This window comes from Rhizopus microsporus (genome assembly GCF_002708625.1).
Source record: "Rhizopus microsporus ATCC 52813 unplaced genomic scaffold scaffold_15, whole genome shotgun sequence".
Lineage (NCBI taxonomy): Eukaryota > Fungi > Mucoromycota > Mucoromycetes > Mucorales > Rhizopodaceae > Rhizopus > Rhizopus microsporus.
The window spans coordinates 138378-163276 of NW_019671930.1; the positions used below are offsets into that span (position 1 = coordinate 138378).

The following is a 24899-nucleotide window of genomic DNA, read 5'->3' on the forward strand; positions in this document are numbered from 1 at the left end:
TGCATGATGTATTCAACAATGCCTAGATGACTGACTCGATACACACGTAAACTCCTGATATTCCTATGTGGTTGTGTAGACAATATTTCAAGAGTGGTTGGTATTCTGCTCCCCACATCCGAATAAAATGTCTTTGTGTTTACGTTTAGAGATAACAAGCTAGGGCAAAGCTGGATTATTTCATCATAGTCTATAAGTGACCAAAAGGCTTCCATCTTGTCGATAATCAAGTGTGTTAAGTTGCTAAACTCTGGTAATCGCTGACAGAGTTCTTTCATTATTGGAGTAGAAGGATGCTCTGGTGGTAGATAGACGTGAGTGAGCGAATGGCGAAAAAGCGAAATAAGTGTGTTGTAACAATCAAAGTAATTATGGTGTTCAGTAAATAAAAAAGGGTTAATAAGTTCCTTTATATGAGGCCAGTGCTTTGATGCGGCAGTGATAATAGTACGCCAAGAATCATAGTCCCTGATAACGCCCTTAACACGTTCTACGTTTGGACAGGCTTCAACAAGTTCATTGATGTAAGGTTCTGCTGTTTCATATTTTTCGTATCTTATGTCAAGATATATGGTTCGAGTAAGGTGCCCTGCGCTACTGTTTTTCATACAGTGTAAAAACCTTTCCATGGCCTTATCGTTGCATAAATATACTGTGCTATACAGCCATGTTTTTGCAACTTGGTTCCATCCCTTACAGACAAGCTGGTATTGCACTATCCAACTTTTCTTGTATTCGGCACTCTTCTGAACATATACAAAAATCTTCTGTAAAATTTCACTAGGTATCTCATCGAAGCCTGGCATTTTGAGATAAAGTATACACAAGAACGACCAACTGTCAAGTAAGGAATAACTCAAAAGAAAAGTACAGGATATGCTGCACACAATATATCTTGTAGTGTGGCTGTGGTATTTGTCTGAAAAAGGAAAGACACAAGCTGTTGGTTTACTCTTTCGTTTAAATAGTTCATAAAGAAAAGCTAGAGCCTTCGTTCATCAAAGCCATTCAACATGAATTAGATCCATTCCTCACAGGACGTAAACCTGTTCTAGCATCGTGGAGGAAAAGAAAAGCAACGGAATAGACTCTTCATCCAATAGGATCAGTAACCCTAGACCAACGTAGCCTCGCCAAATATAGAACGCAATTGCTGTACTGCCTGTGGTAAGGTCATACTCTACACCTATAGCGGCCGTTGAGGTCAGCTTACCAGCCTCACATGGAGAGTTTACCATATAGTGAATAGCAGAGGCGCAGCCAGGTCTCTTGAAGGTACTCTATTCGACGCTAGGAGGGGTATTGTTCATGACAAACTCAATGAAATCACCCCACAAAAACCTTACGATAGTACTGAAAAGTAGCCCACACGTTAACGAGAAGCCTGTTTAACACAAACGTTGAGATTAGGACAGAGATCATTATTAAATGGTCTTTGTGGCCGCCTCAGCGAGCCTCGGAGAAATTTGATGGAACAGCAATGCATTACAGTTTATCACATCTAACGTTCATCAGCACCTTTTCGACATCTAGGCTTCTACATCCATTTCACATTGCTCAAAGAGGATCTTTACAGGACAAACTGCTGGCATCGGTGCAGCTTTATTCTCAGCGGCAGATCTCATTCAGAGGACAGGCGACAGTAATGAGCACACTAATCTTAACCAAGATATGATAGTGCATTGGACTACTCGCAATTTAACCTCGCACAAATGTCCAAAATTATTTAAAGTTTCGGTAGATTGAGACTGGAAGCACACAACACTAAAGTCAACTTTGCATCGGATTTCCTTAAAGGAACCTGTGTGCAACATTTTAATAGTTTATTTTGGTAATCTTAAGCAAAAGAAAAAAAAAAAAAAAAAAGAAAGAAAAAAAGGACAAATTAAAATGAAAACGAATGAAGAATGGTAGAGATGGAGTGTATGGATTATCCCATTAATATGTTTGGTATAAAAATTTCCATCGTTACCAGGCTTTAAATAAAATGGCTTGTCATAGATTGTAATCTCGGTGAGAGAATAGATATACACTATGTTTTTCAATCAAGTATCTTGCGCGTTTGAACGATAGATTCCATATAATTAAATAACAGGTAAATTTATCATAACTTACATAATGAAAATTGAAACACTTTTCTTTTCGTGTGTGTTTCTTTTTCAAAGAAACGCTTTATTTGAAGAAGCCGAACCTGTGATTCTTTTATTTATTGTACAAACCTAAATGATGGGTCGTGTAACACCAACTGTATGTATCTCACGTTTACTACAAAAGAGAAGGGTATTTTCTCTTTCCTCTTGACTTTCATTTGATCATTTTTAATCATGACACCTACTTTTAAGGATAGTTTCATACACTATCCTCCTTTTGTAGTTGATTCATGCGCACATATTCAGATCAAATGCTGTAAAAGCTCTAATACCGGATTGACTGCCATTCACATAGATATGGAAGGTAACTCACAAAGAACTAATCATTATACTATACTCTAAACACCTGTAAGCAGGACCATTAGTGAGCGGTTTTTTGACTTTGGCAACAAGAGGTATATATTTTTTAATGCTGTATTTTATAAATCACTCAAAATAAAGTTATAGTAAATGATGACAATGGATGTCCACATATACTAGAACAGTAAAATAATTTATGTCAAAGGAAGAAGGGCCGATATTGACTGTATTATAGCCTAATATTCTTGGGAAGCGAAAAGTATCCTTACAAGGTATAACAATGATTGATTACCTTTTTAGATCGTATCCTTTATAAAGGACACTTGTATATAGGGAGCACTTGATTTACTTGCTCCAAGGGCATATGCGCCAGGAACTAATGCATGGACTGACATTGATCACACTTGTTACAGTATGTCTTTAATACGTGCTGATTTTATAATGACTTTTTTTTTTAATAGCTTTAACAACTGCCGGAAGTGATGGTTTTCTTCAACTGCTGCCTGTCTATGCAGATCACGTACTATATCCTACTTTAACCGATTCTGGATTTTACACAGAGGTCCATCACATCAACCAAAATGGTGAAGATGCAGGTAAGAAAGCTTTCTAGTATCACACACAATGACAACTGACTTTATTTTTGTTGTTAATAGGCGTAAGTTGTGCTACTGTTTTAACAATAAACATTTATATCGATTCAAATACTTAGGTTGTCTATTGTGAATTACAAGCAAGAGAAAATTCCATATATGATATTATGCAGCGTAGGTTACAGAGTATAATTTATCCCAAACAGAGTGGATATCCCTTCGAAGCGGGTGGATTGGTCGGTTGTATACGAAAACTCAAGATTGAATCAAGTAAAAGTTGAAACTAATGTTTGGGTCATCCCTAAAAAAGGGCCATTAATCTTATTCTTCATTTGTCCAGTCCGAGAGTATCACAGTCAGTTTTACAGTCCCGAAAATCTTGTTATTATCATCACAGGGAAGCTAGATCAAGTCCATCTATCATCAACCTTGGAACAGATCGACAAGTCCATCCTTGATAGACGTGTTCCAAAAGTGCCAAAGCTAAGGCCCTGGAATCCAGCACCAAAGATACCCAACTTGAAACATAATACAATTGAAACAGTTTTGTTTCCTGGTGAACCAGAAAGCTTGGGAGAAGTGACAGTAACTTGGTTGGGTCCAAGGTGGAATGTAAGATGAACAAAGGTTACACTTCACCTCGCATTAACACCTGTCGTAGGAATTCTTAGAGATACAAGCTATTTACATGATGAACATATACTTAACTGATACACCTATCTCGCCACTCAAAAGGCTATTTGTAGAGTGCAAAGACCCTTACTGTTCGGAAGTAGATTTTAGAATAGCCGAAAGAAGCAGAGTTGCAGCCACCCTGACGCTTAGAAATGTACAGTTGGATAAAATAGATACAGTCATACCAAAGCTCATGGCAGCCTTACGGGATATTGTGGCAGAGCTTGATTTTGATATTACAAGAATGATTACTCTAATACAAAAAGAAAAGCTCAGGGTAATATAGGACTACAAATGAAACATATATGTGTGGCTAACACCTATAAAAAAGATTTTCGATGAATATGAAACAAGAGCAGCTTTCACTCTGCCACTGTCTGCAATAACAGGTTTGTTTATAATAAATATTACGTATTGACAATCAGTATTTATGGTTTCTATTATTAGCAAGCATTTATGGAGAAATAGGCACTAAGGATTTCGTCAACGCATTTCAACAACCTAAATACCTTGACGAATTGATAAAGTTTTCAAAGGATGACTGGTTGGATTTATTGAATAGGTAGACTAAAAAAAAAGATAGAGGAGGGGATGACTAAGCATTGGATCAGAGTTTACTTAGAAACTGCATTTGCTGCGCTCGTAGGAAAGCCTTCGGTCACAATGTCACAAGAGCTTACCGACACTGAAAAGGAAAGAATACATCAGCAACGTGCGAGATTAGGAAAGAATGGCTTGAGTAATTTAAAGAAAAAGTTGCAGCGTGCTATAAGGATGAATGAGGCTCAAATACCAGCAAGGATTATGGAAACCTTCCCTATACCTAGTGTATCGAGCATATCCTCTATTGATGTATTGACGGCTATAAACCCTTATCACAAAGATGGCGTATACTACAATAATATACAAGAATACATCAACCAGGACGGACAACAGGATGATATTCCTTATTTCATACAATATGATCGTAAGTAATCCGGTCTTATCTGTTTTTCTAAAAATGGAATTCTAAGAGATTTGACCATCTAGACATATCTTCCGCATTTGTATCACTCTCTGTCTATTTAGACACTTCAAATATACCCTCTCATTTACGTCCTTATGGAAGGATTTATATGGATATCCTATTTGCTTCTCCTATACTTGCTGATAACGGTATTTACATAGAGCATGATGAAGTAATTCAGCAGTTAGATCAGGACTTGGTGTCATATGATTCATCACTCGGTTATCAAGCAATGTTTCGTGAATATATCGTTATTAATATCAAAGTTGAAGTAAGAGAGATTTAAATAGAATATTAGCTTGCATATATATATATATATATATATTGATGTGTATTAGAATAAGAAATATAATATCGGTGTAAGATGGTTAAAGTATTTACTATGGAACATTCAATTCGTTCAGGACAGGTAATATCACTAAGAGAGTGCTCATACATTTTCTCTAACATCAAAGTTGTACAAGAATAGACTTGTCATTGGTGTTCATAAAACATTAGATGATATCCCCCAAGCAAAATGTAATGGCAAACTGGTAAGTATTCAAAATATAAATGTAAGTCCTGGTCTAAAGCATTCTTGTGTAGGTCGCCGATTGGACTATTCGAGCAATACACACAGATATAAAGAAATCAACAGAAGCAGCCTGTAGCTATCTCTATCAAGATGTGTTTCTTTCAAGTATTTTGTCTGAATTAAAGAGCAATCCTGAACAAATTATTCGAAATATGCGCGAGTTTAGATCAAGACGTAATGGCATAGTGGGTTTGTTTATGACAATTTTACTAATAGATAATATAGTATGCTTAAGTGAAAATATCCGTGTACATGTCATTGGTGACATATTAAAACTAGATAAACCTAAAAGTGCGTTCAGTTGTTGGGTTACAAGGCGTAAACTGATGTCACTGCCTCCTGTCATTTGTGCGAGAGATGTGTTTAGCAAACATGGAAAAGAACCTGGTCGTTGTGTAAGTCTTTGGCTTTTTTCTTGTAGTATATAGTGTCTGACCTTTTACTTTTAGACAGTTGTAGTTGTACTCCCTTACACAGAAAGCTCATACTCTGTTCATTCAACTAAAGGTAAATCACAAAAACAATATCTTTGACTGCCTAATGTTTATACTCTTTAGGACCTACTGATTTTGACTCACCAGATATTCCACCTCTGATGGTACTAATAGAAATGCTACATGCAATGGAAGGCGTCTACACTCGCCTTGTAAGGGGACTCGGATTAGCTTATAGGTGTATGCTTTCAAGCAAAACAGAGGCTGGCCTGATATCACTCCACATCATTCGATCAACCAATATACTAAGCGCGTTCAAACAAATGAAACAAGTGACGAAAAGATTGCTGGATGGAGATGTACAATTTGATGACTATGCGCTAGAAGGAGCCAAGAGCAGTGTTATATTTGATATTGCAAATGGTGAAGGAACTAAAGAGGCAGCAGCTGCTCAATCATTTATCATCAAAGCGTTAAAACGAAGCAAGCTGCAAAAGATAGATCTTCTTAAAGCTATTCAGGTAATTTTCACACAGATTTGTACTTCTGTTCCCCTCTTTTGATGACACTATATACATGTAATAGGAAGTGACGATGGGAGATATATATCAAATGCTCTCAAGATATATTGTACCTCTTTTTGAAGCTAACTGCTCTAACCATGTCATTGTCAGTTCTCAAGATAGATGTAAAGGGATTGAAGAATCGTTTACAGATTTGGGTCATTCAGTCCAAACAATAAGAATGGAGGATATTTATACCAGAAATGCTTTTTAAACTTCTTTTCTGTCTATCGGGTGTCGAATGTTTGTTTGTCGTTGTGAGGTTGTTACAAAATCCAGGGACAAAAAAAATGCATGTGGTCTAAATAAAACAATACAGTAGAGTATATGATGTAGCTTTTATTAAAAAACATAGCTAATACTTCGTTTTGATATCCTTGTAAAATATGCACACTCAGTGTCCCATTTACTCTATCCAGTGCTATTTTTGGTAATAGCGTTCCTGAAAAAAGTTTAATTTCATTGTTTTCTTTTATTTTTGAAAGAGATGTCCCTATTTATTACGGCCGAGATCTCAGCTTCATTATTGCAATGCAAGAGTTTGAAAAAGCTCGTTTGATCAAATGTCAGAAAGAATTCTGGTGATCTAAAAGAATCATCTTCATTATCCAACAAGTGTGTACTGCGTTAATCAAACAATTGGGTTATACACTCTTTCCGGAAAGTAAATTCGTCTGTGATCGAATATAAATGCAACCAATGGTGAGAACAAAATTCATGTTGTATGAAATGTAAATTCGCCGTTACCAAGAATATTTTCGTAGTATCAGCCTTGACATCCATGGAGATACTGTATTTCCAAATTGAGATGTCGTATTGAAACCGTTGTAATGTTAACAAATACAAAAAGAATATGGCTCACTATTCCATTTGACAGTAATATTAACAGGTGGGCTGTCTTGGAGTTGAAACTAACCTAGTATTAGAAATCGCCCTCTTTAGTCTCTCTGTAAAAGTTTAAATTCTTTATTCGGTTTTTCCATGAAACCAGAACATGTAGTCATGTTTGGCAATACATATTCTTGAATAATCACCATGTAGATTTTTCCTATTTGATATGATTTCTTTGTTCCAGGTACCTGATCCTGAAGCTTGTTTGGAAAAGAGACCTTTTTTTTTGCTTCTTTACAGCAATTATCAAATGTCCCTTTGGGTGTTCAAAGATTTACCAATCAAAACTAGCCTGTCCTCATGGTCCTTACTCTGACTCGCTTGCCCCGCCCTCTTTACTCTCTAGCATGTATCTGGAACATTCTCTAGTAGTCTCCTCTGACGCTCTAGGTTCTCTCTGTCCTCCGTTCCTTTTTTTTTTGTTTTGTTTTAACTTTCCTGGGTAGTCATCGCTACCCTCCCCAGAATGCACCTTGGTGGTAAGTAAAACTAATATTAGGATATGTGCTCTAATACTAACATACTTTTTCACTCTTTTTCTACATATACTCATTATCTCTCTCTCTTTTGACATGATGTCGTTTTATTCAAACCTATTTTTCTTTGTCGTCTTTTTACGAAAATATTTTATAAAATTAATGTCAATAATTAAAAAAAATACAGTAAAAAGCGCCGTTGACATCTTGATTATCGGTGAGAAGCCACCTTTATTGTTTCTAATAGGCTTAGAGCTTCTTTCTAGAAAAAATGTAAATGTGAAATAGTTACAAGTAGCTTCGTCTTGACCCACTTTATACTTGGAAGCGTATAAACAGAGAGAGAGAGTTTATGAAAATAAAAAAGACAGGACTTGTAAGGTCTTGCTTGTAAGTTGAAAAGTCCAAGTTCATACACCTCAAAGCTCGATTTTGTAGGTTTAGCATTTCTTGAACATCCGCCTTATGCTCAGTTACACACACATTCAACAACAGTGCTCTTCATATGGCCCATGCGTAGGAAATGATGCTGATATGTAGAGAAATCAAGCTGTAGTCCTTTTTGTCGACCACTATCATTCTAATTACATCAACTAAATGATTATCAACATCAAACTCCAAAAGACGCTCAAGGTTAGATATTGAGGGGAGGGGCGTCAAGATTACCTTGTTTGAAGCAGTTTGTTGGTAGACTGTATCACGCACATAAGTTTTCATTAGGAAATGTCTTGTGACTATTATACCTTTCATCTTTGGAAAAAAAAAAGTACCATATCAAAAAATTTACTCATCCTTCGTCTAACTCTCTCGTTATATTTCAACTTTCTCTGCTTTTATTATTATTGCTTGTTATATAAAGTCTGCATTACAAGTACAATTTATCTACACAAGTCCGACTTTAACACATTATACATGTGCGCGCGCGCCGTGAGTGTGTGATCAGTTTAGCAGTTTCTACAGCAGAGTCGAAATCCTGTGATTTCTTTTTGTTCAATCACCTGAGATTAAATAAAAAGGGCATTTATCATTTTTCACCTTTCTTTTTCTCTCTCTCTTTATTTGTTTTCTTTTCCCCTCTTTTTTTTTCTATAATGTCCTTTTATCCGACGAGTCCTACGTTTATGAATGATATAAGCGATATGAATGAAAAGACCACACTTTGGTAAGTATCTTTATATCAAGATGAATAATGAATTATATAAATAATTAACAAAGTGAATAACAAAAAAGGTATGTAGGATGGGAGACTTGGACCCGTGGATGGATGAAGTCTTTTTGAAGCAACTGTGGTTTTCCATGGGCGAAAATGTTGTTGTCAAATTGATAAGAAATAAAAAGACTGGGTAATTATATACATGCTGCGCAACTATAAAAAAAAAAATGCTAACCTGTGGGAATCCCTTTTAGTATGAGTTGTGGCTATGCATTCATTGGATTCACTTCGAATCAGGCAGCTCAAAGAGCATTGGCAACTGTGCATGGATCGAGAATACCAAATACACAATCTACCTTTAGACTAAACTGGGCATCTGGTGGAGGAATTGCTGATAGAAAGTAAAGAAGTGTATACTATGTATTTATATAGATTATTTATTTTTATATAATAGAGAGGACAGGGCACCTGAATTCAGCATATTTGTAGGTGATTTGGACAATGACGTGAACGAGCATTATCTATTTGTAAGTTAGACCTTACATATACCCTCTATCAATATTCATAAGTTGTGTAGAGCATATTTCATGCAAGATATCCCTCATGTCATTCTGTAAAAATCATGACTAATCCCTCTACTGGTTTCTCGAGAGGCTATGGTTTTGTCCGATTTTCTAATCAGCAAGAACAACAACAGGCGGTAATAGAAATGAATGGCGTATTATGCAATCAGCGTCCTATGAGGGTATCATTCGCAACACCCAAAACAAATAATCATCAAAGATATATTCAATTGGCACTACAAGCACCAGCCCTTCTTCAACAGCCCAGTGATCCTAATAATACAACTGTATTTGTCGGAGGACTGTCTTCACCTGTAACTGAGGATGAGTTGAGACGTTATTTTGCACCCTTTGGTGAGATTGTGAGTGTAAAGATACCACCAGGTAAAGGCTGTGGATTTGTCCAGTATGTCTCACGAGCATCAACCGAGAAGGCTATTGAAAAGATGAATGGCTTCTTGATTGGAACTTCACGTATAAGATTATCATGGGGAAGAAGCAGCCATGGTCAATCAGCTGATTTAAAGAAGCCTCAACCACAAACACAGATAGTACACAATGATCTGTTGAGCACGTTTAGACCTTTATCACCTCCTTACAGTCTATATAATAACAGTACTGGCTTATTTAGTCCAAATCATGATTGGTTAACAATGGACCCTTACGATGACCACTGGCCACTCTAATTTACCATTTGTGTTTTTCTCTTTATATTATCTTCATTGTTTATCCTCTCTCCTCCCTCTTTGCGGTATTTTATTACTATTGTTATTATTATTATTATCATTATGTATATTGCTTATTTGTATCCCTTTTCTAATTCATTATGTTTTTCTTTTTTTTTTGCATTCTTACTGTTCTTCTTCAGTCGCTTTCCTTTACAGCAATAAATTAATAAGTATATGTTGGTCTATATTCAAAATGTGTAATCAATGGATAAAAAGACAAAAACAACATAAAAATAAGGGTGAAACGAATGAGTTAAAAAAATGCTTTATCTTTATGCGTCATACGAATATTAATCATAAGTCATAGATATGTTTGTATACTGCCAATAAAATAAAAACAATAATGTCAATGAATAATAATAAAAAAAAGCATACATGGAGGGGGGGAATAAGGCGGCCTTATAGCATATAGAATGATGAAAGAGGGCATATGTATAATAAAGAAATGCTAATAATAATAATAAAAAAAAAAGAGAAATGCATATAAAAAACTAATAAATATAAAAAAGGGAAGGAAAGTTAAGCACTAAAAACAAAGTTCATATCATTTAAAGGAGTGTAAAGATGGTGATGATAGTATGCATCCATGGTGTAAGGTGCATAGTAATAGTAATCGTCAAAGCTAAATTGTTGTTGTTGCTGTTCTTCTTGCTCTTGGAATATAGGCTTGAAGGGTGAAAATAATGTCATCGAATGAAATGGATCTGTAGGCGAGGAAGCTAAAGATGAGGATGCATCATTTTCTTCGTGAGTTAATGAATTGATGGATGATGTAGATGATATAATTGGATTATACATGCAGTCATGTTTATGATTGTTGTTGTTGTTGTAAACTGAGAATAAGCAGTCATCCCTATTCGTAACATCCTGCATTTGAAAATCAATGTCGATAAATGGTTTCTCATCCAGTGTCAAGGTCGGCCAAGACGTAACTGGTTCAGGAGAGGTTCCAGTGTCATGAACATGACCGGTTTTTATGGCTCTCCTTGTTGTAGTAGTCATCGTCGTAGTAGTGGTTGTCATGGTAGTGGTCGTAGTGGTTGTAGCACCAGTCAGGTTACTCTTGCCCGGAGGAGAGTGAAAGAAGGAATCTTGAGTGCTCGTCGTACTGTTACTGGTGTGAGGATAGTCCTGATGAATGATAAAAGAAGAGTAATGACTGCTATCCTTTATATGCGAGTCATCGTCATCGTCGTCTTTATCATCAATCATTGCCGTAATAGAAGTGTTCATATCGGTTGAATGCTCCAAGCGATGATGTTCTTCGAGATTTTCAGATTGAGCAAAACACTTACCACAAAGGTGGCAAGTGAACATGTGTACAGGCTCCAAGTGCTGTTGGCAGGGGCTTGGATAAAAATCAACGCTTGCAGTAGCTGTCGTGGCTGTACTACTCGTGCTACTGCTGCTTCTCCAGTCCATTTGATGCTGCTGCTGATGATGATATTCATGCAATGTAGCTGAAGGCAACGTTTGAGTCAAACCAGCCTTATAGGCAGCCATAGCTAGTCTACTCTGACCACTGTTGGTCGATTTACGAGGAGGCGGGTTACCAAAAGAAGGGACACGAGAGAAATTAATGGATGAGGGTGCAGGGGTAGGATGATGACACTTGTCATGTCGACGAACACGGTCAGGGCCACCTGCTGAGTGCAAAGAGGGTGAAGACTGAGTAGAGGAGACGGTGCGTCGTCTACGCTGTTTGTAGGCGGGCGATCCATCAAATAAGCTAAGGCTACCAAAGATTGCCTTTTGCTTTTTTAAATCAAGAGATCTGGATGACCGGTTAATATCCAATTGATTAACAGCTGATGAGATGGGTTCCAAATAATCTTTTTCGGTTGATTTTAAGCGATATTCCCTATGAGCTGCAAGTTGATGCTTTTGCTGTTGGCCAAGACTGGCAGGTACTGAGTTTACACGAGATCTTTTGACAGTGAGTCTTGTGGGCCACGGATCATCATTCTTTGGCGTAACTGAGATTAAGGAGTTTTAAAGTTTAGCGAACGCATATACTTATATGGAGAAATTGTTGTGTTACCTTGATTCATGGATAAACTGTTGGTCAAAGGAGTTTTGACAAGTGACATGCTTTTCCTTAATTCATCAAATAATTCTTGGGTTGAATCCAACGAAAGGGAAGCAGCGGGTTCAGCGATCGCACGAGTCGTGCTCTCCAAACCCATCTTTTCACGCTTTAGATCACGCTCGAGAGCATCCAAGAAGAGACGATCATGAGGTACAGAGAACCAGTAGAATACCTTTTGTTTCTTTTGAGTACGGATACAGTTGTTCTTGTAGAGAATATCCAATAGTTCTGACTTGGGATCTTCTAATCTTGCATCGTGACCAGGCTTTAGATTGCGTAAATCGGAAAAGATGCCTTCTTCGAACTTTTTTGGATTGATCACTGGTCTTCCAAAGGCATGAAAGCGAAAAGTCAACGAACGTACGATATCTGTGCCTGAAATGAAGAATACATTATCCCACAGAACACAGCTAATAGATTCACCGTTTGGTAAATGGAATCGTTTGATGAATTTGTTGGTTTCCCATTGATGAGGTGCAGTTGCAAAGAATAACTTCATTTCATCAATCTGTGTTTGACGAATCATGATGTTTTCCTCTGTTGGTGCTGGTAAACCATAGGACGCGCTACCAAGTGGGTTACTATTGTTCTTGTCACTCGGTTTCTTTTTCGTATAGGGCTTTGAATTTAGCATTTTCTATGACTTTATTTTTTTTTTTCTCTTTTTTTTTTTAATATTGAAAGTCTTTGTTGTTTAAATAACTTTCAAAAGAAGAAAGAAGAAGAAGAAAAAGAAAGAGAGAGAAGGGAAAAGGAAAAGGAAAAAGGTTAAATATAAAAAAACAACAAATATATACATGGTAATTTTATATATAAACGAGGAGACATCATTGGTGAAAATAATCTGCAGCTATCAAAAAAAGGATATACATATAATATTTAAGGGGGGAGTGAAGGGTTAAATAGGAGTTGAAAGAGAAAGAGAGAGAGAAAAGTGTGGAGAGAGAGTGTGTGTCATAGAGAGAGTGACAGTGATGCAACTAGATGAGAGAAAGAGAGAGAGAACAAGAAGGCGGGGGGGTGAGTGTAAACAAATCTGCTGGCACAACACATTTTATTTAAAATTAAGCCTTTTATAAAACATACATAAAGACTACCAACATGATGCTTTTAGAAAAAGTGGCAATGACCGCCAAAAAATAATACCTTGCATACATATATTATGCATAGTACAACCTCTCCTTTTCTCCTTTTCTTTTTTTTTTTTGTGTTTGTGAGGTTATCAGGTGGGGATGATTGAGTGTATGTTTAATCTAAACCTGCATTATTATTTACGATTACATGGCTGGGGTATTTTACAACTTTTTTCTTTCTCTCTCTCTTTTTTTCTTTTTCTTTTTGTACACGAGATAAACATGGGTTATGACTCGGAAGTCATCCCGAATAAAAGGGAAATTATATATATTTAATTGCCCCTGAATGATATAAATGTGTGGACTATTGAACTGTTCCCCTTCTCTTTTACACAAGTTGAATAAGTTTCTTTGTATTCTTTATGATGACTTGAGCGTATCTTGATCCCCCTTTTTTATATATAATAAAAGCTACATAATAAATTTCGTTCTTTTTCTCTCTCTCTCTTTTTTCTCTCTTTCTCTCTTTCTTTTTTATTTATATATAAATTTATATACATCTTAAAATGACTGAGATTAAAAAGGATGGTTACCTACAAGTAAAAGAAGATGGATTACGTGCTTGGATATGGTCCAAGAGATATGTAGTCTTACGAGAACAGACAATTACTTTTCATAGAAATGAAGTATGACAGCCCATCAGTCTGTTCTTTTTCCTAATTAACTCCTTTACATTAGCAAACAGGCCAATGTGTTGCACTTGTATTCCTGAAAGAAATAACAGCAGTGACAAGATTGGAATTAAAACCTTATTGTTTTGAACTGGGTACAAAATCAAAATCTTATTATATCGCATGTAAAAATGACGAAGAATTGTATTCTTGGATGGATGAGATCTATAATGTAAATACTTCATATAAACAAATAAATAGACTAAAACTCTATATTCTAGCGCTCTCTCTTGGGCGCATCAGGCCCAACTAACTTTGTACACAAAGTACACGTCGGCTTTGATCCTATCACGGGTGACTTTACAGTAAATAATCATTATTATATCTCTCCTATATACACTTTTATTTCATTCTAATACATCCCCCCTTTTTTTCCCATTTTTAAGGGATTACCTGATCAATGGAATGCGTTATTAAAGGGTTCAAAAATTACACCAGAAGATGCCGCAAAGAATCCTCAAGCCGTATTGGAAGCACTCGAATTCTATACAGAGCAAACGAGATTAGACAATAAGTCGGAATGGAAAAATGATAACCTAATTTCGAGTAAATCAACTCCTGCGCCTGGTTACATACGCCAACCTCCACCAAAACCCAATCCGTCAAAAAAGGTTAGCCCGGATCCATTCAGCAATGGGATCGTAGTTGAGGTAACAATAAACAAACCTGTGCTTGGACCATATTAATGGTTATACTATAGACAAACAAACCTGACGGAGTAAAAAATAAACAAACACTTGTTCTCCGCATCACATTACTAACCATGTGCATATAGACAAACAAACCAAAACTATTAGATGCCTCAGGTTCATTACCCAGAAAGCATAATAATAATACATCTCGTATGCCCAAGATATCAGCCGAAAGAAATTTACGTTTTGAAAGAGAAAAGGAAAAGTTAAAGGAGGTCGCTGCTGCTTTAGATCGCGATCGAAACTTGATGCGCTGCTTGGGTCAGCCTCTAAAGCCACCCACCCCTCAACATCAAGCATCAACCCCCGTACGCTCAAATCGATCTTCTCTTACCTTGGTTGACAAGCCTGTTCAGAAAAAGAAGGAGCAAAGAATTAGTACGATGTCAGATACCCAAATCTTGGAGAAACTAAGTAAGATTGTGTAACTTGGGTTGTTCCGAGATAAATACTCATCTTGATATCTTGCAGGGTCTGTCGTAAACGCAGGTGATCCAAATTCACTCTACATTAGATCGAAGCGAATAGGACAAGGGTAACGATAATTATGCCTATGATGATATGATGGCTTATATATATCTTGTAGTGCCTCGGGCTCTGTCTATTTAGCTTACCATATGAGCACAGATACCAAGGTAGCCATTAAGCGAATGGATTTGTCCAAGCAATCCAGATTAGACTTGATAGTCAACGAGATCATGATTATGAAAGAATCACATCACAAGAACATTGTCAACTTTCTTAACGCTTATTTGGTTCAAAATGACTTGTGGGTTGTTATGGAGTATATGGAAGGCGGCCCCTTGACAGATGTGATTGAAAATAATACCATGACTGAGCAACAAATAGCTACTGTGTGTTATGAGGTATGTTCAAAGGCAGCCAAGCTTTACTATTGTTCTCATTTTTTCTTTGGATCAGACTGCAAAGGGACTCGAACATCTGCACTCACAGAAAATCATTCATCGTGATATTAAGTCGGACAATGTTCTATTAAACTTTCAAGGCCAAGTCAAGATAAGTGACTTCGGATATTGTGCCAAACTGACAGATCAAAAGAATAAGAGAGCGACGATGGTGGGTACACCTTATTGGATGGCACCTGAAGTAGTCAAGCAAAAGGAATACGGTGCCAAAGTTGATATTTGGTCCTTGGGTATCATGGCTATTGAAATGATCGAAAATGAACCACCTTACTTGGACGAAGAGCCGCTCAAGGCACTCTACCTTATCGCTACGAACGGAACACCTACCTTAAAGAGCCCAGAAAGATTGTCTGCTGAACTGAGGAACTACTTGGCTGTATGTTTGTGTGTGGATGTAAAATCAAGAGCTACTGCTGCTGAGTTGTTACAGGTAAAAGATTGAATGATTCTGACTTCACTTTTGAATTCATATTCTTGAATAGCATGAATTCTTAAAGAAAGCTGGTCCTGTGGAGATGATCTTGCCATCTCTTTTAAAGTTTAAAAGAAAGTAAAAAGAAGATATTCTGTAATCCATCGTTGCTTATACCCCAAAAGAAAATAAACGTTAGATCGATTAAATGTAAATGTTGTATTTATTGATTGGGGAAACGGGCGTCCTTTTTTTCATCAGCTAGGCACTGTTTTTTTTATATCTCTTTCTTTCTATTTCTATACATGTTACATTAGTTGAAAGATTTGGCCTGAACCTGAATGGGCGTTTTCAGTTTGAATGGATGTGCTTCGGTATTAAAGACGTATTCATCTAAAGAAACCAAACTTGGGTCACTAAATATCAAGTATAGATACTTTAAAGTTTCCGCAAAGAAGTAACTAGATGATAAAAATTATAAAAAGGCAGTTTTTCCTAGAACATGAACCTACCTTTCTTCAAAATCTAACCAACCAACATTATTTAACTTTGTAACATCTGCAATACGAGTGTAGCCAGATGGGGTCTTGCAGTACTTTTCAATAGCTTGGAATATTTTCCATGCTTTATCCTATGTAGTAACATATATTTAATGAATGATAAGTAAATACAAGTAAATCTAACCTGATAAGTCTTGTCACCAGTAATACGATAGAAATAGAACAAACTTTCGATAGTCTCTAAAATGAATAGCTACATGTTACTTAAACCTTTTTCAAATTCTATCTGCTGTACCTGGGCGTAAATCATATCCAGTATCCTGTGCAATGAATCCAGTAGTAATCATGGACTTTCTCATAAAATCAGGGAATACAGCCATATTTTGAGTCTTGTCAATCCAACTCCATGTTTCAGGTGCAAGCCCCGTAGGCGTGTTTGTCCATGTTTGATAGCAAGAGTTCATCAGTTCATTAGCAAATGTCGTTATTGGACCATTATTCAAGTACGCTGCTCCTAACAACAAATTACCGGGCATAAAGCAGACCTACAAGAAAGAGGGGGTTATTCATTTCGTTGTTATTCATCAAGGTTTATCTACCAATTCTCCTGATTGCATCAGTTTGTAATTTTGTTCAATTTCAGCAAGGTAGACTTGTCCATAGTGTGTCTCAGAACGAAGGTACTTGTGCATGCTCTCTACTGCAGTACTCCACATATCCAATTGAAGCGTCTCTTTGCCTTCCATTAAAATATGAGTCTTTAAAAGATACTCATAGTAACTATCAGAGCCTCCAGATATAGTGATGTATGCTTAAAAAAACATTAAGTATGGATTTTGTTTTTCTCAATGTTGCAACTTACAGCTTCTGGGAGTAAAACTGTCTAAATCCCAAATCATAGGATACAATCCAGGGATCTTGGAAGGCACTTGAGAAATCCTTTCCAAAACATGATTACCTGTTATCTGATACTTCTCATTACCAGTCAGTTGAGTTAATCGAACAAGCTCTAGTTGTAATGATCCAAACTCTGCCAAGGTAATCATGTTGCCATCTACAGGTGCTCCGCTAATAACGTTGTTAATGCGTCATACAATGTCTTTTGTTTTTCTTACCTCGTAACATCCACAAAAGCAGCAGGCATGCGATTAGGCGTATCAAAGGAAGGCATGATAACTTTGTCTGCTATTTCCACAGCCTTTTCCAAGAAAACAGGTTCCTGCTTCAGATCATACGCTGCCAAGAGGCCACCCAAGTATCGAATGTTGGTCTCAAACGTCTTTGAGGGAGAGTCGCTTAAGGTCCAATCTACTTTTTTTATATGCTCTAATGCACGATTATACTCTTCTTCTAGGCCCATGATGATCATGGTATCTAATCCATCAAATATGGAAGCTAAGAAAGAGAGACAAAAGAATGTAAATCATCTCTACCCTTTCTACACAACCAAGTCTTTACCTCCCCATCCGTTTCTTGAGTCGCTTGTCGTATTGGACACTGTCTGAAGCTCATCGTGTCCATATGCAAAATCGGTATATCCCTTCCAGGCGTGCTTGAATGCATTTTTGACCATTTCCGCTCTTGGGTCAGTATTTGTAGGTAAACCCGCTACCAACTGTAAACATGCAAATGCAATGAAGGATAGCTTCTGAGAAATTCGTTTAGGATACATTGAATTATGTACAAGGGGAGAGAAAGAAGGGCGATAGACATTAGATTAATTTATAAGGAATAGGTTTCTTTCTTATTACACATATTTTTTAAAAGGTATGTTATATGGTCGGCTCGTTTGTTAATTAAATGAAGGATTACATCAAGGGGCGGAATGATTTTATAATGCACCTCTAACCTTTTTCTTTTCTTTTTTTTTTCTCTTTTTTTTTTTATTATTATTATTCTAATACATCTCCAAACTGATTCTTTCGTGTAGCTCGTTTTTGTTCAAAGTAATCTTCCCTCGTACGCGGTAATTCTTCTTGACCGAATTCTGAGCTCTCACGGAGCCTCTTTACTCTTTCTGCTCTTGCCTTGGCTATATCATCTGTAGATGTTGAATTCTTTTGAGCTTCCATACGAATCTTTGCCCATGTGCTATTTGGTATATTTTGTTCACGAATTTTATCCCAAGAGCTCTTCTGTTGAGGTTGTTCTTGTGCTGGTTTCATACTCGGATCCATCATGACGGTATCTCCTGTGTCATGATGAAATGACTTTGGTATGGTACTTTCCCATGCTACAATACTAAGTACATCTCTCTCTTTTTTCCTTATAAAACAAACCTTCTTTTTCATTTTGTTGGTAATCTGGTAGATCTGGCGAAAAGCTATCCATAGGATTTTGTGCTTCTTGAACTACAGGTTGACGTGGAACAGGTAAAGACTGTATATTGCCTCTTGCGGCTTCCATCCTTTTATTCGGTTTAGCATAATTTGCGTTACCTTAAAAAATGTGTTCAACTTACTGCACTTCTTTCATGATATTTATAAGACGCTGCGGGTCGGGTAAGCTCTTGATCGAATTAATACCCGAGAGGACACCCGTAAGAAATCCTGTTTGTGATCCCAGAAAGAATCCTCCACCGGCAACCATAAGGAGCGGGAAAGGTTTGAACTTTTTGCTTTTGCCTATTGAATGGGTGAGTTAAAGTAAAAAGCACTCGTCCATAGGCTTACCTATTAAAAATGCTGCAGTTGCTCCCATGAAGCCTCCGATTCTCGCTATTGTGTGTATGTCAATGTTTATACTGAGCGCGCGTAGTTCAAATGACATTTACCATAAGTTTTGAGTAGTCCACGAGCATTATCAAGTGCTTCTATTTCTTGTTCTGAAAAGTTTTGTTCTCTCATTTTATCGCGAACTCGCGCATATACATTATCGTTCATGGCTGCCATTTTTGTAGTGTTTTTTTTAGAGAAAAAAGAACAAAAGAGACTCTAGAGCTTTGTCCTACCCTTGACATTGGGTGTGACTCTTTCTCCGCTTTTGAAAAGTGTTATGAAAATAGCAGTCGAACTTTTGAGAATATTTTATTGCATGGTTCTTCCACTCCCGATACTTTTGGGTCAATACCACCAGACATCGCACCTATATCACCCAATATTAACCCAAGTGCCCTCTTCAGCACTCCTCACACAGACACCGATATTGTCAACTCTCTACAACCAACTGTAACTCGTACCTATGCTGCGATCGCTTCCCTTCCATTAGCAACCAATGCATCTCCCAAAGGAATCTCTACAGTTTGGAAGGAAATCTCTTTGTACCGATCCTTTGGTTCCACCAATGAGACAACCCAGTTGACTTATTCAATTCATCGAACGGGTACCACTGATCACTCTGTGTTTTATCGCATTTCCCATCGTCTCAAGAACCTCAAAGTTCCTTTCAACATCGTTCTCAGCTAAAAGTTTCCTTTCGGTGTGGGATTGGGCTTTACCACCCATGAAGACGTCCAAGGAATGGTCGTCGAAATCACCCTTATTTCTGCTGAACACTGCAAAGAAGCTGTAGTGACCCCCCTAGTTATCGAAAATCAAGTTTTTACTGCCTCACCTGCTGTACATCCAGACCGTGTACTTCTGAGAGTAAATTTAACTAAGATTCCTATCATGCATATTGAGCAGTTAAGAGATAAGCTATTGAATAACTTCGCTCAGTACGGTATAGTTCGACAGTTAGTTATTTATCTTGATGACTAGGCCCAGCGCTGGTTTTCCGGTAATGGGTGCATTTACCTGGAAAGACCGCCTAGCTCTGAAATTAAGTTTGATCCTTTGACATATAAGATACCTCTTGATGGTGACCATTCATGCTTGGGTACGTGGTTCAAAATGGGCAAACATTGCATTTACTGTAAGGCTATGAGCCATATTAGGAAGGACTGTCCTTCACTTTCGACTGAAGCGCGTACCTGCTTCGTATGCCATTGCCGTAGTCACATCGCTCGCAACTGCCCTAAGGTTACAAACCCTAATCAGACAGCCTCCAAACGCCGTCGGCCTATTCCTGTCGACAGTAGTTACGAAGCACCTGTCACTGTTCTTTCTCGCCCTGCTGAAACACTATCGTCCACTACTCCACCAACTTCTCCCGAACCAGTACTACATGAAGTTCCAATGACCTCTGAGGAAGTAACCTCTGCACCAGTTCTCAAGCATCAAACAGCAGTCCCGATGCCTAGTGCAGACTCCTCAGTAGACCTTGTCTTCGCCCCTACTCCTGTACAAGAAAATGTTGCTACTCAGCCAATATTAGACTACACAACGTCAATAGAAATCTTGAGTGATGTCGATATGGGTGATTCTGACAATGAATCTATGGTTTCTTCGACGTCTTCTATCAAGAAATCTGCGGTTAAAATCGCTAAAAATAAGACATCCATTAACCCTACTCGCAAATCTTCTCGTCTTAATAAGGATTAAAGTGGAGAGAAGTTACATGATTCCAAACATTCCACGTTAGGCACATCGGCCGCTGCTTCTACACATTTGGGCCACGGGGCGGAGAATGCTACTGACACGGACAGTTCTTCTTCATCTCATTAAGTAAGTCTTCCATTTTAAATTACACATTCCAGTCCTTTGCTAATTATGAATAATCTTATGAATAACAATAATAATTCCAGCTTTGGTAACCTGCCCGCCTCTCACTCAACAAATAATAATAATCACAACAAACTTACTACTCTAAATATTGGCTCTCTCAACTGCCGAAGCCTTGCTAAGCTATCTCTTCATGAAAAACGTCAATCCTTCATTCGCCATCTTCGTCTCCAATCGTTAGATATCCTTTCGTTACAGGATATCAACACTGAGGATGAAAGTACCCAGTCAACTCTTAGCATACTCTTCAGCTCTAAAAGCACCTTTTGGACTAAGCACTGTGGCGTAATGTGTCTCAATCTCTCCATTACTGTTACACCTATACCAGTCACTGTTGACCAGCGGTTGGTCATTTGCGAGATCTCTCACACCCGCCGCATGTTTGAACCTTTTGCCTTAGTTAATCCATATGCACCTCCTCAGCATGCATAGAATCGCATGCTCTTTGAAAGCTTGCTTTCTCTTCCCCCTTTCTCGTCCTTCTCAACAGATGTGTCATCTCTGTTGTGATATGTCTCGAACATATAAAGAAGTAATAAGGGAAATATGTGTCGATGAGTCTCTATATAACCTCTTTATTGTATGTTAAGACGAGAGAGAGCTCATTATTACAGCATCATTTTATATGAAGACAAAATTATTAAGGAACCGACTTAATTATGACCAATAATAGTTGGGCATGTCGCATTATATGTTAATAACATGTATTGTTGTCAGTATCTTTGTATTATTCATTCTTAGAGTATAGATTTATAGTAATCTCATACGACAAGATTAAGTATTTATAGGGTAAATACGGCACCAGTGCTTTTATCAATGGTTATCGATTTCCAAAAATCAGCTTTGCGACTCTGTCTCTCCCAAGGAAACATGATGGTGTAGGGGCCTTGGATCCTCACGTCCAACAAATGACGTTACAGTGGCGTTGGTTGCTTTCGCTTCTTGCCAACAGGTTTCATACCACGCAGTCTCTACGTTGCCTCCCTTATCTTGAGCGTATCCCTGCTGGCATCAGTGGCTATCCAAGCAGCCACCTCTGGCCGGTGCTGTTCCCTTCTCTTTGATCTCGCCTTCTCCATCTCGTGAATAACCCATTCAAACTGCTTTTCCAAGCTTTTGATGAACTATTACCATTGTCTGTCTCGGAGCATCTGAGTACCAAGACATTCTTGGCTATGTCGGTACATTGTGCCTTAATAAGTCCCACTGAAAGCCCTCCCAATACTATACGCCCAATATTCTGCAAACGCTGTCTCCTGCTAATCCAGGGTTACGCAAGCTTCTGATCAGTGACATTATCGTTTATGATCCTCAGATCACCACCTTCGTCTGCGAACAGCTAACGAGTACCTTCGATTTCGACGGCTTTGTCGTAAAGCTATTGCTTTACTGCTCCAAGGGCAAGCTCTACTGTCTCCTGTTTTCCTGCCTCTATGTATCCCCGAGAGCACCTCTACATCTGGCCTGGATGCAGCCACTACAGATTTGACACCTCTTTGTCGGCCTAGTACTTCTGGAGTGAACGATTTTGGTCCTCTTGCCCGTTATCAGTCATACCATAAGCATTTACTATTACAACGAAGCTTGGAACGGAAACAATACGAACCTGCCGTGTCTCTGCGTCGTGGACATCTTTTTGGTGACTACCGCTCCTCCCAGCAGCGCTAAATACGTGGTATCGTTTGCTACATCGAACAATCTCTTATAAACAACGCCTACATGCCCTTATTCCGAGTCAACATCCTTCCGCGTCGTGTTCATTCTGTGGTTCCGCTGATGAAACTACGTCTCATTTTTTCTTCAGTTGTTCTCACAAAGCCGCGCTATGGACAATGGCTCTCTATAAGTTCTTTCTTGGGTTATCCTTCTCGCTTACTCAAATTGAACAGTCAATGCTAACCATTGCAGTATCTCATATAAGCACCACTCCCGATACTCTCAGCCCAATTGTCTCAAGCATCTCGCTTTTATCGCTGTTCGGCTGCACTCTTTATGTTATATGGTAGTCACACTGGCAAAAGGTATTTTATGATACACATTTCACTTGTCAAACGATGCTTGCTTCTCTTGAACAAATGGTATTCCGCTTACACCATGGAAACAGCTACAGTTTTGATTAAGGAGTTTTAATTCTCACTAAACACTACTCATCATTTGCATCTTCATTTTATCATCAGTCTCACTTCCTTTATAAATTGTATTGGTCAAGTTGACTTTAAATAAAACCCGGACTGTTGGCTCATCAGTGCTCCCTTATTAAAAAAAAAAAGGTGGGAGACTCTTTTTTTTCCCTCTACCCTTCATGTTTTGGATAGCTGGCACTCTATTCACGCAAGATCATTTGATAATGATCCCTGTCCTAATCTCAACGCTTGTGTTAAACAGGTCTCTCGTTAACGTGTGAGCTACTGTTCAGTACTATCGTAGGGTTTTTGTGGGGTGTTTTCATTAAGCTTATCGTGAACAATACCCCTCCTAGCGTCGAATAGAGTACCTCCAAGAGACCTGGCTGCGTCTCTGCTATTCATTATGTGATAGACTCTCCATGTGAGGCTGGTAAGCTGACCTCAACGGCCATTATAGATGCAGAATATGGCCACACCACAGGCAGTACAGCAATTGCGTTCTATATTTGGCGAGGCTACGTTGGTCTAGGATTACTGATCCTATTGGATGAAGAGTCTATTCCGTTGCTTTTCTTTTCCTCCACGATGCTAGAACAGGTTTACGTCCTGTGAGGAATGGATCTAATTCATGTTGAATGGCTTTGATGAACGAAGGCTCTAGCTTTTCTTTATGAACTATTTAAACGAAAAAGTAAACCAACAGCTTGTGTCTTTCCTTTTTCAGACAAATACCACAGCCACACTACAAGATATATTGTGTGCAGCATATCCTGTACTTTTCTTTTGAGTTATTCCTTACTTGACAGTTGGTCGTTCTTGTGTATACTTTATCTCAAAATGCCAGGCTTCAATGAGATACCTAGTGAAATTTTACAGAAGATTTTTGTATATGTTCAGAAGAGTGCCGAATACAAGAAAAGTTGGATAGTGCAATACCAGCTTGCCTGTAAGGGATGGAACCAAGTTGCAAAAACATGGCTGTATAGCACAGTATATTTATGCAACGATAAGGCCATGGAAAGGTTTTTACACTGTATGAAAAACAGTAGCGCAGGGCACCTTACTCGAACCATATATCTTGACATAAGATACGAAAAATATGAAACAGCAGAACCTTACATCAATGAACTTGTTGAAGCCTGTCCAAACGTAGAACACGTTAAGGGCACCAGCAAAAACTATGATTCTTGGCGTACTATTATCACTGCCGCATCAAAACACTGGCCTCATATAAAGGAACTTATTAACCCTTTTGAATTCACTGAACACCATAATTACTTTGATTGTTACAACACACTTATTTCGCTTTTTCGCCATTCGCTCACTCACATCTATCTACCACCAGAGCATCCTTCTACTCCAATAATGAAAGAACTCTGTCAGCGATTACCAGAGCTTAGCAACTTAACACACTTGACTATCGACAAGATGGAAACCTTTTGGTCACTTATAGACTATGATGAAACAATCCAGCTTTGCCCTAGCTTGTTATCTCTAAACGTAAACACAAAGACATTTTATTCGGATGTGGGGAGCAGAATACCAACCACTCTTGAAATATTGTCTACACAACCACATAGGAATATCAGGAGTTTACGTGTGTATCGAGTCAGTCATCTAGGCATTGTTGAATACATCATGCA

The 24899-nt window shown here is 38.0% G+C and overlaps 12 protein-coding genes across 12 annotated transcripts; 8 read left to right on the forward strand and 4 right to left on the reverse strand.

Annotated features, from left to right (window-relative positions):
- Positions 1-12: 12 nt before the first annotated feature.
- On the reverse strand, positions 13-806 carry RHIMIDRAFT_240009 (uncharacterized protein; the record flags this gene model as incomplete). Its single annotated transcript, XM_023609287.1, has 2 exons — positions 13-63; positions 117-806. The coding sequence occupies 2 exons, from the start codon at positions 804-806 to the stop codon at positions 13-15; spliced, it is 741 nt and encodes a 246-aa protein (XP_023463600.1).
- Positions 807-2301: 1495 nt separating this feature from the next.
- On the forward strand, positions 2302-6806 carry RHIMIDRAFT_261170 (uncharacterized protein). Its single transcript, XM_023611506.1, has 21 exons — positions 2302-2454; positions 2507-2545; positions 2598-2634; positions 2686-2722; positions 2784-2862; positions 2912-3046; positions 3107-3108; positions 3163-3313; positions 3384-3655; positions 3705-3995; positions 4050-4107; positions 4166-4280; positions 4330-4685; positions 4748-4995; positions 5063-5133; positions 5194-5257; positions 5310-5472; positions 5524-5693; positions 5748-5805; positions 5856-6253; positions 6318-6806. Exons 1-21 carry the CDS (start codon positions 2325-2327, stop codon positions 6507-6509), a joined length of 3066 nt encoding a protein of 1021 aa, XP_023463601.1. The 5' UTR covers positions 2302-2324; the 3' UTR covers positions 6510-6806.
- Positions 6807-8636: 1830 nt separating this feature from the next.
- On the forward strand, positions 8637-10064 carry RHIMIDRAFT_229271 (RNA-binding domain-containing protein; the record flags this gene model as incomplete). Its single annotated transcript, XM_023607638.1, has 5 exons — positions 8637-8824; positions 8893-9005; positions 9070-9216; positions 9270-9342; positions 9393-10064. The coding sequence occupies exons 2-5, from the start codon at positions 8902-8904 to the stop codon at positions 10062-10064; spliced, it is 996 nt and encodes a 331-aa protein (XP_023463602.1). The 5' UTR covers positions 8637-8824; positions 8893-8901.
- Positions 10065-10578: 514 nt separating this feature from the next.
- Positions 10579-12931, reverse strand: RHIMIDRAFT_218001 (STE-domain-containing protein). The gene is made up of 2 exons (XM_023607342.1): positions 12148-12931; positions 10579-12082 (listed from the first exon to the last, which is right to left on the reverse strand). The coding sequence occupies exons 1-2, from the start codon at positions 12827-12829 to the stop codon at positions 10626-10628; spliced, it is 2139 nt and encodes a 712-aa protein (XP_023463603.1). The 5' UTR covers positions 12830-12931; the 3' UTR covers positions 10579-10625.
- An 891-nt stretch (positions 12932-13822) lies between these two features.
- Positions 13823-16162, forward strand: RHIMIDRAFT_218004 (Pkinase-domain-containing protein; the record flags this gene model as incomplete). The annotated part of the gene is made up of 10 exons (XM_023607343.1): positions 13823-13954; positions 14007-14171; positions 14221-14304; positions 14386-14649; positions 14700-14717; positions 14775-15105; positions 15163-15226; positions 15278-15557; positions 15613-16047; positions 16100-16162. Coding segments are annotated over exons 1-10 (1824 nt in total), but the record flags the coding sequence as incomplete, so codon positions are not given.
- Positions 16163-16342: 180 nt separating this feature from the next.
- RHIMIDRAFT_240014 (seven-hairpin glycosidase) lies at positions 16343-18201 on the reverse strand (the record flags this gene model as incomplete). Its single annotated transcript, XM_023609288.1, has 8 exons — positions 16343-16490; positions 16542-16660; positions 16714-16769; positions 16825-17074; positions 17129-17340; positions 17392-17597; positions 17645-17924; positions 17988-18201. The coding sequence occupies 8 exons, from the start codon at positions 18199-18201 to the stop codon at positions 16343-16345; spliced, it is 1485 nt and encodes a 494-aa protein (XP_023463605.1).
- Positions 18202-18400: 199 nt separating this feature from the next.
- RHIMIDRAFT_315026 (uncharacterized protein) lies at positions 18401-19438 on the reverse strand. Its single transcript, XM_023614972.1, has 5 exons — positions 19303-19438; positions 19202-19246; positions 18991-19153; positions 18809-18936; positions 18401-18762 (listed from the first exon to the last, which is right to left on the reverse strand). Exons 1-5 carry the CDS (start codon positions 19418-19420, stop codon positions 18422-18424), a joined length of 795 nt encoding a protein of 264 aa, XP_023463606.1. The 5' UTR covers positions 19421-19438; the 3' UTR covers positions 18401-18421.
- A 554-nt stretch (positions 19439-19992) lies between these two features.
- On the forward strand, positions 19993-20603 carry RHIMIDRAFT_261216 (uncharacterized protein; the record flags this gene model as incomplete). The annotated part of the gene is made up of 1 exon (XM_023611507.1): positions 19993-20603. A coding segment is annotated over exon 1 (244 nt), but the record flags the coding sequence as incomplete, so codon positions are not given.
- A 527-nt stretch (positions 20604-21130) lies between these two features.
- Positions 21131-21562, forward strand: RHIMIDRAFT_240017 (uncharacterized protein; the record flags this gene model as incomplete). The annotated part of the gene is made up of 1 exon (XM_023609289.1): positions 21131-21562. One exon carries the CDS (start codon positions 21131-21133, stop codon positions 21560-21562), a length of 432 nt encoding a protein of 143 aa, XP_023463608.1.
- A 743-nt stretch (positions 21563-22305) lies between these two features.
- On the forward strand, positions 22306-22798 carry RHIMIDRAFT_293878 (uncharacterized protein; the record flags this gene model as incomplete). The annotated part of the gene is made up of 2 exons (XM_023614025.1): positions 22306-22399; positions 22446-22798. The coding sequence occupies 2 exons, from the start codon at positions 22306-22308 to the stop codon at positions 22796-22798; spliced, it is 447 nt and encodes a 148-aa protein (XP_023463609.1).
- Positions 22799-22872: 74 nt separating this feature from the next.
- Positions 22873-23290, forward strand: RHIMIDRAFT_261217 (uncharacterized protein). The gene is made up of 2 exons (XM_023611508.1): positions 22873-23124; positions 23152-23290. The coding sequence occupies exons 1-2, from the start codon at positions 22963-22965 to the stop codon at positions 23248-23250; spliced, it is 261 nt and encodes an 86-aa protein (XP_023463610.1). The 5' UTR covers positions 22873-22962; the 3' UTR covers positions 23251-23290.
- An 803-nt stretch (positions 23291-24093) lies between these two features.
- On the forward strand, positions 24094-24887 carry RHIMIDRAFT_240019 (uncharacterized protein; the record flags this gene model as incomplete). Its single annotated transcript, XM_023609290.1, has 2 exons — positions 24094-24783; positions 24837-24887. 2 exons carry the CDS (start codon positions 24094-24096, stop codon positions 24885-24887), a joined length of 741 nt encoding a protein of 246 aa, XP_023463611.1.
- Positions 24888-24899: the final 12 nt, after the last annotated feature.